The sequence below is a fragment of the Maylandia zebra genome, linkage group LG12, assembly GCF_041146795.1.
Source record: "Maylandia zebra isolate NMK-2024a linkage group LG12, Mzebra_GT3a, whole genome shotgun sequence".
NCBI classification, from domain to species: Eukaryota; Metazoa; Chordata; class Actinopteri; order Cichliformes; family Cichlidae; genus Maylandia; species Maylandia zebra.
The window spans coordinates 910103-925030 of record NC_135178.1 but is presented as its reverse complement, the minus strand read 5'-3'; the positions used below and the strand labels follow the sequence as shown (position 1 = coordinate 925030).

At 44.5% G+C, this 14928-nt stretch overlaps 1 protein-coding gene across 2 annotated transcripts in view; it reads left to right on the top strand.

Moving 5' to 3' along the window:
- zfr (zinc finger RNA binding protein) overlaps window positions 1-14928 on the top strand; it is a 42743-nt gene that overhangs the window by 24142 nt on the left and 3673 nt on the right. The window contains exons 9-19 of one of the 2 annotated variants that reach the window (XM_004558642.5): window positions 165-355; window positions 438-557; window positions 1139-1284; window positions 1850-2015; window positions 2602-2804; window positions 3507-3657; window positions 4221-4362; window positions 6296-6393; window positions 7227-7322; window positions 11352-11463; window positions 12855-12952. In XM_004558642.5, coding sequence (XP_004558699.1) covers window positions 165-355; window positions 438-557; window positions 1139-1284; window positions 1850-2015; window positions 2602-2804; window positions 3507-3657; window positions 4221-4362; window positions 6296-6393; window positions 7227-7322; window positions 11352-11463; window positions 12855-12952 — 1523 coding nt within the window. Of the gene's footprint in view, window positions 1-164; window positions 356-437; window positions 558-1138; window positions 1285-1849; window positions 2016-2601; window positions 2805-3506; window positions 3658-4220; window positions 4363-6295; window positions 6394-7226; window positions 7323-11351; window positions 11464-12854; window positions 12953-14928 lie in introns of those variants that run through there. The other variant, XM_004558643.4, reaches the window with a different exon arrangement.

Below are 14928 nucleotides of genomic sequence, written 5' to 3'. Positions count from 1 at the left end.
CACACGTTTCCTGTGATAAACAGTTTAAAGGTACAGAGGTGAGCATCAAAAGCATACTTTTCCTTTGTAATCCACTAAACACACGAGCTGTGTGGTTGTTCTGTGACTGTACTTCACTTTCTAGGTTTTATGATGATTAAATACGCGTCATTGGTGACATGCAGGTGGGAACAAATTACAGACCACAGTGAAGATGGAAGATTCCAGGGCAGAGGCCAAAGTCGAGGCCTCTAAGCCTGTCGCAGCCTCTTCAGGGTCCCAGGAACCCAAGAGTGACATTCCAGATCTTTCCACATCATCCCTTGCTGTACTGCAGAGTGATGTTCAGCCTGTTGGCCATGACTATGTTGAAGAAGTGAGTTTGAACAAACTGGGACATACTTGGGAACAATGCAGGAATTCAAACTTGGAGTGTAATGTGTTGCTTTCTTTTCCAGGTCCGCAACGATGAAGGCAAAGTCATTCGCTTCCATTGCAAGTTGTGTGAATGTAGTTTCAATGATCCAAATGCAAAGGAGATGCATCTAAAAGGTCGCCGGCATCGCCTGCAGTACAAGGTTAGTCTTCAAGCACTTCCCCAAATTAACAGCTGACAGCAGGAAATGCTCTTTTGATAACACGTGTTCCTATCATACACATGAGGGAACGCCGTCCCCTGATCCAGTCTGTGTGTTTGAGCACTGCACAGGTGAACTGAGCTAAACTCACCTATCTTCACATACAGTGTTGTGCAAGAAGTCACTTTGTTATTTTTTACTTTCATTCAGCCAGACTGTAGCAGCTTCTCCTCTGTGACGACAGGGCACATTTTCCTGCCACACACTGTACTTTATTTACTTCACTCCCCTTAGACAGACGCTCAGACTGCATGCCCTGCTTTGTCACGTCGCACACGCTCCTCTGGTCGTGCCCCGTTGTACTCGATGCTTTTCAGAGCCTCTCTCAAGGATGGAACCATTGTTGTCCACACAAAAGACAACTTGGCAGACAACTAATTTTAAACTGTATCTCACAGCACTTTGTTACAGTATCATCATCATGATGTCGTCCCTCGTGGCATATGGTCAGCGGGGGGCACAGCTGCTTAGCCTTACGTTTATAACCAGTCGAGTTCTTGATTGCAGTTTTTGTTTTGTAGAAAAAGGTAAACCCAGACCTCCAAGTAGAAGTCAAACCCAGCATTCGAGCCAGAAAGATCCAGGAGGAGAAGATGAGAAAGCAGATGCAGAAAGAAGAGTATTGGAGAAGAAGAGAAGAGGAGGAGCGCTGGAGAATGGAGATGAGGTATGGCTATGATCTTGTTATTAGTGGGTGGAGATGGTGGAGTCATGTATGCACCAGTGCCTTATCAAAAGGTCACCTATGGGGCTGTAATATTATGTCTGTTTGCGTAATTGGTTGTTACATTTTAATAATAATAATAATGGATTGCATTTATATAGCGCTTTTTGGGACCCCTCAAAGCGCTTTACAATGCCACTGTTCATTCACTCTCACATTCACACACTGGTGGAGGCAGCTACAGGTGTATCCACAGCTGCCCTGGGGCAGACTGACAGAGGCGAGGCTGCCATATCGCGCCATCGGCCCCTCTGACCACCGGCAGTAGGTGAAGTGTCTTGCCCAAGGACACAATGACCGAGACTGTCCGAGCCGGGGCTCGAACCGGCAACCTTCCGATTACAAGACGAACACCCAACTTTTGAGCCACGATCGCCCCATTTTCCTTCTATAAAGTACAACAGATGATACATGCTTTTTTCCCAGGAGCAGTGAAACGTTTCTACATGGTGCAAGAAGCAGACAGATAAAATATTTGAGTGAGACCAGTTCTGGTTTACATTTTCAGGCGTTATGAAGAAGACATGTACTGGAGACGCATGGAGGAGGAACAGCACCATTGGGATGAGCGGCGTCGTATGCCAGATGGAGGATATCCACAAGGGCCTCCGGGCCCTCCTGGTCTACTCGGAGTCCGCCCTGGCATGCCCGGCCTGCAGCCTCAGGGGCCTGTGGTAGGAGATGTCTTTGGGGTTTTTGTAATAAGACACTAATAGAGTAGTTGTAAAATAAATAAGCTCTCAACAGAGCTTATGGTTGACGGTGCCACAGACTGAAAGCTCTGTCCCCCAGTCTTTAGTCATGTACAGGGAACAACTAACAAAGTCTGAGCCCATCACTGAAAACAATGAGCATGCTGGACTTAGCAGTGAACAAAAGGAAACAAGAGCCTGGCTGATCTTTAGGATGTAGTTCTAGGAACTGTGGATCCCTCTGCTGCCTGCGGTTCTGTTGCACTAACGAACATTTGAGGAAGATTTATGGCTTTTGCAGTGAAGGCTCCAAGAACTTAGCTTTTCTCTTATCTGGTTATGTATTCTGAGTTTGACTACAATGACCATCTCTTGTTTGAAGTAACAAAAAATGCAATTGACAGTTATTGTTAAAAAATAACGCGTTTTTTTTCTTGGTTTGGCTTTTAAGAGGTGAAATGTATCATTTGAAAGTCTGTTTTTTTTATACCTGTTTAAGCTTTTTGATCTTAGCGCTGGCATGTCATTTAATAAAACCTAAACCTGTTTGAACTGTTCCATCTTACAGCCTCCACGCCGGCCCGACTCCTCAGATGACCGCTACGTTATGACCAAGCATGCAGCCATCTACCCCTCAGAAGATGAGCTTCAGTCCATCCAGAAAATTGTGTCAATTACAGAACGTGCTCTCAAACTGGTGTCTGACATAATTACAGACCAGGACAAGACCAAAGAAGAAGACAAAGAGAAGAAAGAACCAGCAAAAGACAGGTCTGTGGGTGGATGACAATCTTTAGTTTTAGTAGTAGAACAGTCTTTGATGAAGCCCCTAACCCACCGAGACAGTTTCAAGGTCGGTCAGGAGCCAGTGCCGAAGTTCAGATCATTTCTGTTTGGCAGATCCAATAGCCCTTTACCACTGGTACGTACTCAGCCTGGCTCTTTTAGGGTGTGCGGTTAGGTTGTAGTAACCTTGAGGTTAGAGGTCAAGTTGAAATGTGTGATAAGCTGAGCACACAGTGATGCAGGGTTTTGATATTCATACTGTGGGTGCATCTACTAGGTGGCCATTGCCACTATTTTTAGTACCTTCTCCTACTTAGTACCTACTTCCAGCTGCGTTGCTATAACAACCCAAGGCACATTGAGGTGGTGCTGTTCACATGTATGTAGTGCTGCAGAGCTGTGCCCCCGTCTTGTCCCACATGTGTGCGCTGGGTCGGAGATGCTCTGAATCTCACTGTACGTGTGTGTAGTGACAATAAAAAGGCAAAACAACTGACACAGTGCAGTCGGTGCTCCTGGGGAAGGAGGGGGTGTAAGATTATGCTGAGAACCACTTACTCCAAGGTTTGACTCTCGTGTCCAAAGAAAAACTGATGTAGTGACATGGCTCTCCTGAGGCAGGAAAACTCGCTGACTTAGGGGGATTTCAAGTCTAATAGTTGCTGTTGTGCTTTGCTCATTTCCCAGAGCCCTGAAGGGAGTGATGAGGGTTGGTGTCCTGGCCAAAGGCTTGCTGCTCCGTGGGGACAAGAATGTCAATCTCGTCTTGCTCTGCTCTGAGAAGCCCACCAAGAGCCTCCTCACCTCCATCGTGGAGCACCTCCCCAAACAGCTAACAGTAATATCTTCACCATGTCACCCCACACTTGTTCTTTAGTGGCAGCTTTGACAGACACCCCACTTAGATCACCCGCCTCAGTTCGGACACAAGGCATACAAACTGCTGTTTTTATGAAGACCAACTTCTTTCTTCAGATTGCCTAAATATTTACTTGTGAATATGCCTCAGAGTAATCTGTTAGATGAGAGTATTGATACGGCAGCCTGTCATGTGACCTGTTGTGTACTTGCACCAGTTCCAGTATTTTTGTGCCCCACAGGAGACTTCCTGAGGGGTCCTCATGAACTGAATGAGGGTATAAACTGGAGGGGTTCAGCAGCTTTCAGGGATGAAGAAGCTCTGATTTGCTTGCTGTATATTACAGAGTTACCGTACGCACACACAGACTGGGGCTGCGATGCAGAGTAACCTCACCGCTATGAAGCTGGTTTACCTTCTTAACCATCACAGGGTTTAACTGTACATATGAAAGTGTCCACTGAGCTGACTACGTACGCCCCTCAAGTTATTTCTTTTGGAAATGAATTGATTTTCACTTTTTAAAAAATGTTCTCCTCCAGATGGTAACATCAGAGAAATATGAAGTCAAAGGGTCTGTCCAGGAAGCAGCCATCATTCTGACGTCCTGTACCGAGCCAAAGATGCAAGTGACAATCACGCTGACTTCACCCGTCATCAGAGAGGAAAATGGCCGGGATGGAGGTTGGAAACCCAAGACAGCCTTTCGCTTTCTTTTTTTGATATTTATCTCTCTGTAAAATCAGTTTCAGTATGTTGGTTGACGCTCTGAAGAGCACTGTCCTGCTGGCACACGGTGGTTTTGCCGTTGTAGTGGTCTAGTCCATGTTCCTTATTTGATTCAGCTGAAAGAGCTCATTAACATGAGAGATCATTTCTTACCTTTACTGTGTTGTGCACAGTGTGAACTGCCTTTATGTAAACAGCAAATTATAGTTTTTAAAACCTAAATGAAACCTCAGATTTCTATAATCTGCTTTATGAGACGTCCAACCTAAAGATTGTCTGAGTCTTGTAATTGCGTGGTTCTCATTACTACTTTGTTTTGTTGTAAAGAAAATGAAAAGGGTATGTGCCAGCAGTATTGCTCTCGTGCTTTTGCTCTGTAATTCTTACCTCTCAGATGCTATCGTTATCCTTTAAACAAAGCATGATCAGTGTTTGCATTGTGTTAAGTCTAGTTATTCCCAGGTGAGATTCTGTTTTGTTTCCTGTGTTTCAGGGGATTGTTTCCATTTTGTTGTTGGGAGACATACATTACTTTTTTTCCAAATTTCCATCAAGCTATGCGACAAAAGACAATTCCTGTACGCGTCTAAGTGATAAATGAACAGACGTAGGAGACACGACATGTCTTAAAGTTTAATCTGAACTAGTTGTGCACAGGTGGGAATTTTGCGTTGCTTTTGTAATCAAGATTTGGCCGAGTTGGAGAAATTTGGTTGTGATTTTGTCACAGGAAACAAATGTTCCTTTTGTGTACTGAACACTTCACCATGCTGACGTCCCCTGTTCTAAAGTGCTCCCCTGAGTTGATTCGTGTCGTCTTTTTACATAAACTGCACTCAAAATTGGGCTCAAAGCAGCTCATGTTTAGCTAAAAGCAAACACCTTTAACCTCAGACATTATGAAAAAGGAGTACAAACGATTTGAAGATGGTCAGCTATTCTACTGAATCAGTAACTGTGATGATTGTTCTGAGGATTATTCTTAGGGGAGTATTAATAAAAGTTCAGGAAAGGAGACTATGGCAGAGGAATCTGTGGTTGCACCTGAATATGGCTTCTGGTATATAATGATTGTTGGGGTCTTATTCCAAACTACTGATGTTAGGTTTTTGCATGCATGATATCCTAACCCTTTTGTTTTCTTGTACTTCTCCTCTTCAGCAACCATTGCTTCCTCTTTTTATATATATATTTTTTTTATCTATATCTATATATATCTATATATAGATATATATATCTGATGTAATATACAACTTGAGCACAGAGTTAAATTTTTCCTCCCCCTCACTTTCTTTCGACACTAGTACATCGTCTCCTATGAAAGGGTTGGTAGGGCCTGAGAGCTTCGGAAGGATTTTTGACCAAGGTTTTCTCACATCCCAAAAACTTTGCCACACCTACTGTTGCTGTGCCACTTTTTTTATCAGGTCACTTGCTATTTGCCCGTTCTTCCTAATTGTAACACAGTTCATCATTAGCTGTCGAATCCCTTGATTCTCAGTGCTTGAACAAGAAACATCTACAAAACGTCCATATTAATTTACCAGTTGCCAACAAACACAATTACCTGATAAAACAGTTTTGGCTTCAAACATTTGTGACCAAACACTCAGTGTAGCTATGGTATTGGTCTGTTCGTCTTAGGTGAGTCTGTAAACATAATGACCTAACATGCTGTACACTGTCTGCAAACAAAACTTTGACATTAGTGTTTTGCTGTGTTTTTCAAATGTCAGTGATCTCTTTGAAATTCTGAAAAAGCAAGTGTAGGTTGTTACGGAAAGAGAAGCTGGTATGTGTGGCAATGTGTTTGTTCTCTGCCAGCCTCGCTGACCTGGTCAAACACCCATTCCTCATCACCATTTTGACACTTGGAATTCATTTTTAGATGTAACCTCGGGTATGGTGAAAGACCCAGTGGACGTCTTGGACAGGCAAAAATGCCTTGACGCTCTGGCTGTTCTGCGCCACGCTAAGTGGTTCCAGGTTCGGAACATCATTTTACTTTCTTCTTGTAGCCTTATGAGATGCATTATTTCAGTATATTCATTTGTTTGGTTTTTTTGGGTTATAATTAAACTATTTATAGCAAAAAAACACACACACACACACACACATATATTCAAGGATGTCATCTGTGCCAACAAAAATCTGGTCAAAGTATGTTGTATGTAGAGATGATAACCCAAGTTCATTTGAATCTCTCACAAAAAAAACCTCCTAGCAAAGAATTGGCATCCTTGTATCCCCAATCCAATTTAGACTGACATATAGTGACATGTGATTCCATAAGGCTGCACAGTAACCAGCACAAGGTTGTACCATCCAGAAGTGCTTTCATGTTCAATGTTTGTATTGTTTTATTCTATATATTTTGTACAATGAGGATTGAGAGAAAAAGGAACATCTGTATATTTTGCTTTGATTTTGCTACCAGGCAAAACACAGGCAAAGTAAAACAGATTTCCTTGCCTCTTTCAGTCCTTATATTCTCCTCTCAGGTGGACTCTTGTACTTTAAGTCCCTGTTTGTGAGATACCTGGACAAATCTGGGGTCAGGGTTTAGAAGATGGCAAGAAAAGTCCTCATTTCTTGTGCATCTTGCAAACTGTGACTTCCCTTACTAACTGCGAGGTCCAAGACTACTGGGAATGGCAGCTGATTGCAAACAGTTATGGCTTATATGCAAATCGAACCATACTCAAGCTTCCATTATGCACAGTAGTATTTGGAGCCTCTACAATGAAACTGATTAACGTGTTTGGTCCATCTCTTATCACGCTGGGTCACTCCATAAACCTAACTTTATTGCATCAAAGGCTAGAGCCAATGGTCTTCAGTCCTGCGTGATCATCATCCGAATCCTGCGAGACCTCTGCCAGCGAGTTCCCACGTGGTCAGCATTCCCCGGATGGGTAAGTGCCATTAACATTAGACCTCAACCGCAGTGCGTTTTGACACTTTGCGGTTTTTATAATGGAATTGTAAAATTCAGAGAAATTTCTATGGTGGTCTTGACTATCCTTCAGATGCCCCCCCAGGCACCTCATTGTGTGGGTTAATATGCTGAATGAAGTCTGTTTAGTGCTGGAGGAAATGGTTCATTTGTTGCTTTGCCTTCATGTGCATTGAATTGATATTACAGTCACAGAAAGTGTTGTGGTTGTTTTGATAAATCAGATTCTCAAAGACTAAAATGAAATAAAAATAGAAATGAAATTTCCTTAATTTTCCATTTCTGATTATAGAAGAATGTTCTCATGAAAAATAAAAATGCAGGGACGAAGTTACCCTGCCCAGGATGGGTATACAGAGGCCCCACTACAGAGTCCCGTTCACAGCTGGTGGGCAAAGAGAAGACAACAGTCCACCCTCCTGTGGCCTTACCACCTCCAGTAGATGCCATAAGGGTGAAGTGACAATCAAGGGTAGAGGCTGTGGCATTCCAGTTCCCGGCTGCTGGGACTGGCTATAGAGATCGAAAATGTGACGTCATTTCCGGAGTAAAACCGCAAAGGATTGTAGGTACAAGTGGCTACTGCGCACAAGACAACAGTCACACAGAGATAAACAGAGACGCAAAGAATGGCAAGAAGCTGCTGTATTATTAACTGCCATAGCTGGTCGCATGACAGCCGCTGGAAGCTGACGGGTAAAGCGATCGGTTTTTATCGGATTCCTTCGTGGAAGAAAAATTGTTCAAGTCATGTTTCCGAAGTCACGAAGAGGCGACGGAGGGCCTGGATTGTGGGGCAAGTCCCGAAACACACGGTGGTACAAGAAATCCCTTTCACTGGAAAGAACAGTGACTGTCGCTGCCCCCTCTCTCTTCTAGTACTGCGGAGCAAAGAGACAGACAGGACGGCCGGGGACGTCGCTGGGTTTTCTTTGCCCCGTTCTGATTTTAGTGGGGCGACCATGGTTCAGGAGGTTGGGAAGCTCATCTTGTAACCGGAAGGTTGCCGGTTTGATCCCCAGCTCTGTCTGTCTTGGTCATCGTGTCCTTGTGTCCTTGTGCAAGACACTTCACCTACTGCCTACTGGTGTTGACCAGGGCAGCTGTGGCTACAACTATAGCTTGCCTCCACCAGTGTGTGAATGTGAGAGTGAATGAATAGTGGAATTGTAAAGCGCTTTGAGGGTCTTGAAAAGCGCTATATAAATGCAATCCATTATTATTATTATTATTATTATTATTATTATTATTATTATTGCTGCGGCTGATGCCACTGGACTTTTAGTGTTGTTTTTATGTTTTTACTGTGTGTTCTCCCTGGCCAGAGGTGTTTTTAACTGTTTTAAATCTTTTATGTGAAATAAATTATATTTTGGTAATCAAGTTTTATATTGTTCTATTGCCTTGGCTACTCCACTGCTCTGTCTGTTTTTTGAAGGGTTGCCCTTTACTTAGAATAAAACCTGGTGTCCACCTACATATCGGGCTACTCGGCACATGTCAGTGTCCTGTACCCATCCGCCGGTAAACTGGAGCTGGGCTTGTTGCAGGAATCTGAAGTTACCAAACCCTTCATGAGTGTATGCACTCACACTTAGGACCATATAATTATAAATATGAGCACGATGAAAGCTGGGCAGCACGCTAACGTCTTTAGTCCGCTCTGTGTGCTTATATGGGTCTAACCCTTTCAACCCTTTGATTTTTTTTTTCCCTCGTACCTTTTTTATTTATTTTTTTAATTTTTTGGCCTTTTGTCTGTCTTGTCTGCCGTGCTCTCCTTCATTTTGTACATAACTGTTTTTGGAGCAAATAAAATGCAAGTAGGGATTAAAACAGCAGAATTAATGATTACCCCTTGCTGGAAGTGCTAGCGCTTGATGCAGTGTTTTAATTTTGCTGCCACTCGTACCTGCAAGGCAACGCGTGAAAGTCACGTGGTCTGTCGATCTCTGAATGTCACCTCTTTGGTTGGGAAGGAGCCTGAACTGATGTGTGAGGCTAAAGAGACACTCTGGGATCTGATCCAGTCTCGAGTTGTCCTTGGTTAGAGGCTGTGGGCAGGGGTGGGTATTCTTGTACCCCTCTGGCTGGCTACCTGTATGTTGGGATTTTTCCAGTGAATATTTGGTATATTGGGACTCTATTGTTTCCATTGACCTTTGTGTCAGGGAACAAGTCCTGACTTATCGTTTGTAGTTATGCACTGAAAAACAGTTCCCAGTACTCATTCTGCTTCAGCCGTTTCTGCTGGTACTGACTTGGTTTTTAGGGTTTCCCATTAGGTCGTAGTACCTGGTACCAGGTAATTTTTTTTTTTTATTTTTAGTCTCTATTCGGCTGGTGTACTAAGCGATCGAAGTTCATTCAATGTACAACATTGTTGTGTTGTGTGAGTCACATACTAATGATGTCATGGGGCTTTCCACTGTTTTGCTGTAATGACCTCACACACATTAGTTGGTACTCGATTGTAATGGAAAACGATCAAAGCCGAGTAGAGTCTAGCCGTGTTGAGCCGAGTGCATGCTAGTGGAGAGCGGCGTTTAGAGCCACTGGGTGCAGTGCTGGCGGGTAACCATTTCTCAGCGCTAATGTCCTGCTGAGAGACTTCGACCCTCATGTGGCCAACGACGGTGAGACCTAAGGGGGCATGACTGGAAGAAATGGCCTGCCTGATCTGCGCCTGAATGGTGTTTGGTATGGACATGTCATTAGCACACAAGTCCAATAACAGAATACCATGTTTGAACATAAGGGTGTTCATAAGTGCACGCAGCACTGGGACACCCTAGGTCACGGGTTGATTTTGTAATTTGTGCACTAAATGTGGATGGAGTGCTACTGAGCTCAGGACGTAATCCGGCAGTGGAAGGGCTACTTCAAGGATCTCGTCAGGCCCACTAACAAGCCTTTTGTAGATGAAACTGAGTCCAGGGATGAGGGGGAATGATCCGTCCAGTACCGGTGGCCCTGGGGTATATCGGATCGTATTGGTGAGGAGCATCAGCTTTTCATTTTTGTTGTGGAATGCTGGACCAGCTCATTGTCCCCCTGAGGACATTTGAAATGACTTGGGAGTTTGTCCTTAATTCTTAAGGACATGACTTTAAGGTCAGGTTTATCGTCTGTTGGTACTTGTCCAGTATCTTCAGATTTTTTATTTTTTTTGTCAGGCCACACTGTGCACCCTGGAGAAATCTGCCAAAAACTTACAGATGTTAAAGCTGTGAGAATTCCTGCTCTAAACGTCTTGGTGCATGCTCAGTCCATAAACACAGAAGAGCCATCAGGCCAGGACTCTGCAGTCTATTCACACCTACAGGCCAGTGGACACTCTTTCAATGATGAGGATGTATCATCCTGGACAGGTAGGAACGCTGGTTTGAGCGCCGAGTCAAGGAGGCCATTTACGTGAAAAGGGAAAGACCATCTCTGAATCGAGGAGGGGGCCTAAGGGTCAATCTGTCACCATCTTACAATGCTGTGATTGTAGCCATTCCCCAACTCTATGTGAATGGGACTCATGGCCATTGATCAGTGGTTGTTGATCAATGGTCATCACGGTTTGCATATTGATGATCAATAAACTGAGATCCCAGCCCATTGTTCCTTCAGTGGGCTGTGAGGTCAGTGTCCTGTTTATAAGGTGAGACTGAAGAAGTCACCTGATGATGATGATGAAACGTTTCTCCCACTGAAAACATCTGGATGAGCAGAATCAGCTGTTTGGGATACTGCTCAAAGCCATTTCAAACCTTCCACTGAAAGTCTGGCTCCTGACTGTTGAACTGTGTAAATGCTGAACTCAGCAGCTACAGCACTAACAAAGTCAGAAACCTTTCTAAAGCTTTGCTGGTATATTTGAAATATTTAAAGGTAGTGTAAAATATTAGGTATCTTAATTAATAAAAGTGGTGTGAGAAAAGCCACGATGCTGTTCCCAACCATCTCTAACATCTTCTGTTCCTCTGTGTGCTCTGTTCAGGCCATGGAGCTACTGGTCGAGAAGGCCATCAGTAGCGCGTCTGCCCCTCTGAGCCCCGGTGATGCACTGAGACGTGTCTTTGAATGCATCTCCTCTGGGATTTTACTCCCAGGTAAGGTGGTTTGGCTTTCTTTTGCATTGTTAGTTTTGTACTTGAAGAAAATTGATTCCATTTCTGTTCTTAAATCAAAACTAAATGGCAGAACGGTGGGCCAGTTCTGCTTCTGTTCTTGGCTTTTGAGTTATTAAAGTTTTGTATTCTCCAGATTTTATTTCTTTTCAATTTTCTTTTTGTTTTGGGGTTATCTTCATTTCCCCTCATTTAAATTATATTTTTCATTAGTTGCAGTCATGTTAAATGTTCTAATATAGGTGGTATTTGTCAGGGAAACATGTAAGAAATGTCTAATAGTAGCAAAATGTCTTTCAGCTAACTTCACAGTGAGTTTTCTGGGTTTAAGCTCTTTCACAGGAGGAACTGAAACCATTGTTCTGATCAAAGCTACAATTTCCCAATTTAAATAAGGCTATTTCACCACTCCCATTGTGTGACTGTGGTGAATGCATTCATTATGAATCAAACTTCCTTCCCTTTGTTCTGATCTGGGATCTGATTGCTTCAGTCAGGGAAGCTGAAGGGCTTCAGTAAAATATCACCAACAAAAATCAACCCCTGTAGCTCTTCGGTGTCCACAGGTCAGAGGTGCTGAGAACGTGAAATACTGAGGGAGCACTGAATTGTGAACATTTTCAGGACTGATTTTTATAACCATGCAGAAGTATTGGGTGTGTTTCTGTACCCACGTCCTTTATTGCTCCTAATTCAGCTAGGTTTCTTTTAGCCGTTAACATTTGTTTACCTCGTGTGCTCTCCCGACATTTGGATCGCGTTTCAGTGCAGGCAAATTCAAATGCTCCAAAGGAACACTTTTAAGAGCACACCAGATGCAGATGTCTGGGCATGAAGCTGTGTGCACCCATGGCTGTAGATCAGGAGGCCGATCCAAATAGCCTTGGGGGAGATAGCAAGCCCCAGTTTTTCTGTGATGCATCCTTTGGAGCCGGGGTGTGAATGTTAGAAAACAATTAGCATAGGAAAATGCCCGGATGAATGGAGCAAGTTATTTGTGGTGAGTTTTTGCAGCAAGTGAAATCGTTCACTGGCAATCAGGATAAGATGGTCCGAGTTTGTAGAGTAGATTTGCTTCTGTTTGCTAATGTTTATAGGACCACCTTGTGTCTTCCTTTTATATTTTATTTTCCCTTGCTGTAAGAGCTCTAAGAGCAGTAAAGGCTGCACTTGGTGTAAACGCATCTAATGCTTTATGCAAGAAGATATAAAGAACCAGATCTGTGACAATCAAAGGGTTTGATGGGTGGTTTTATATTCACATTAGAAATCGTAACGTATACTCAAACCTCCAACATCTGGCCTATTGGCTGGTTGGTGTGTTGATCAGTAGGATTTGAATACCTCCTAATGAAGTGTGTTTTTCCCACTAGGTGGACCAGGACTGGTAGATCCCTGTGAAAAGAAGCCCGTGGACACCCTGGCGACTTTGGGAGAGCAGCAGAGAGAGGACATTACCTCAAGTGCCCAAGTAAAAAAATCTATATCTCTGTAAACATGCAGCCACGTTTAGCATTTGAAAATTTTTAAGATGAGTTGCTGCTGCTTTTGTTTGATTTTTAAGATTGTGGTTACATGATCGTAAAGCATTTCTCCTTCAAAGATCTGTTAGATTCAGCACCTGGCAATCTGATTGTTGTGTTTGACATCATTAGCATTAGAGATAAGATCAGATGACCTTTATTAGTCCCACAGGTGGGAAATTTCTTTCGTTACAGCGAAAGTGCAAAGTTATGTAGCAGAAATTAGAAAACACTGGAATGGAATAAAATAAAAATAAATTACTATATACAGTAGAATAAAATAGAATACAAATGCTATATACAACTGAGTAAAAAAATACAAAAGTACAACTTTGTCAGAAAAAGAGTATTACACTTAGTGTTATTGCACATGTGTGGATGTGTGTGTTTGATCAGTTGAAGTCTTTGTTGTGGAGTCTGACAGCAGTGGGGAGGAAAGACCTGTGAAATCTCTCCGTCCCACACCGTGGGTGCCGCAGTCTCCCACTGAAGGAGCTGCTCAGTGCTGTCAGAGGCTCCTGCATGGGCTGGGAGATGTTGTCCAACAGGGATGACAGCTTAGCCGCCGTTCTCCTGTCACTCCCCACCTCCACTGGGTCCAGAGGGCAGAACAGAGCTGGCCCTGCGGATCAGCCTGTTCAGTCTCTTCCTGTCCCCAGCAGACCACACCGTAAAAGATGGCTGAGGCCACCACAGATTCATAGAAGGTCTTTAGGAGTGGGCCCTCCACTCCAAAAGACCTGAGTCTCTGCAGCAGGTACAGCCTGCTCTGCCCTTTCCTGTAGAGGGCGTCTGAGTTATGAGTCCAGTCCAGTCTGTTGTTCAGATGAACACCAAGGTACCTGTAGCTGTCCACAGCCTCGATGTCCATACCTTGGATGTTCAGTGGTTGCAGTGGAGGATGTTTGTGCCGGTGGAAGTCTACCACCAGTTCCTTGGTTTCACTGGCGTTGATCTGGAGGTAGTTCAGCTGGCACCAGTCCACAAAGCCTTGGGTCAGTTCTCTGTACTCCCTGTCGTCCCCATCAGTGATGAGGCCGACTATTGCAGAGTCATCAGAGAACTTCTGCAGAAAGCACTGGGTGGAATTGTGGGAGAAGTCTGCAGTGTAGATGGTGAAGAGGAACGGAGCCAGAACCGTTCCCTGTGGGGCCCCCGTACTGCAGACGACCCTGTCCGACACACAGCCCTGAGTCCTCACATACTGTGGTCGGTCGGTGAGGTAGTCCAGGATCCAGGTAGTGAGGTGATGGTCCACTCCAGAGTTCACCAGCTTGTCCTTCAGAACCGAGGGAAGAATAGTGTTGAAGGCACTGGAGAAATCAAAGAACATGATTCTCACAGTGCTTCCAGCGGTCTCCAGGTGAGAGAGGGAACGATGTAGGAGGTGAATGACGGCATCATCCGCTCCAATGCCAGGCTGGTAAACAATCTGAAGTGGGTCCAGTGATGAGCTCACCAGGTGCCGAAGCTGAGCCAGGACCAGCCGCTCCAGGGTCTTCATCAGGTGGGATGTCAGAGCCACCGGCCTGTAGCTGTTGAGGTCCTTGGGGCGTGAAGTCTTTGGCACTGGTGTAACACAGGAGGTTTTCCAGAGCTGTCGGACTCTCCCCAGCCTCAGGCTCAGGTTGAAGATGCGCTCCATCACCCCACACAGTTGGTCCGCGCAGGACCTGACGACCCTCAACCTGATGCCATCTGGGCCCGCTGCCTTCTTGGCTCCTCAGTTCCCTCCTAACCTGGGTGGTTGAGAGAGACAGGCTGGAGCCTTGTGTTGAGTGTGTATTGGATGCTGTTGTTGGGGGTGGGGGGGGAGTGAGCAGGGTGAGTAGAGGACGTGTGAAGTGTCAGAAGTGGAGCAGCAGCAGTGGGGGTGGGTGAGTCTGCAGCCGATGTTGTAGACTGTCTCATGGTTGAATCAAAT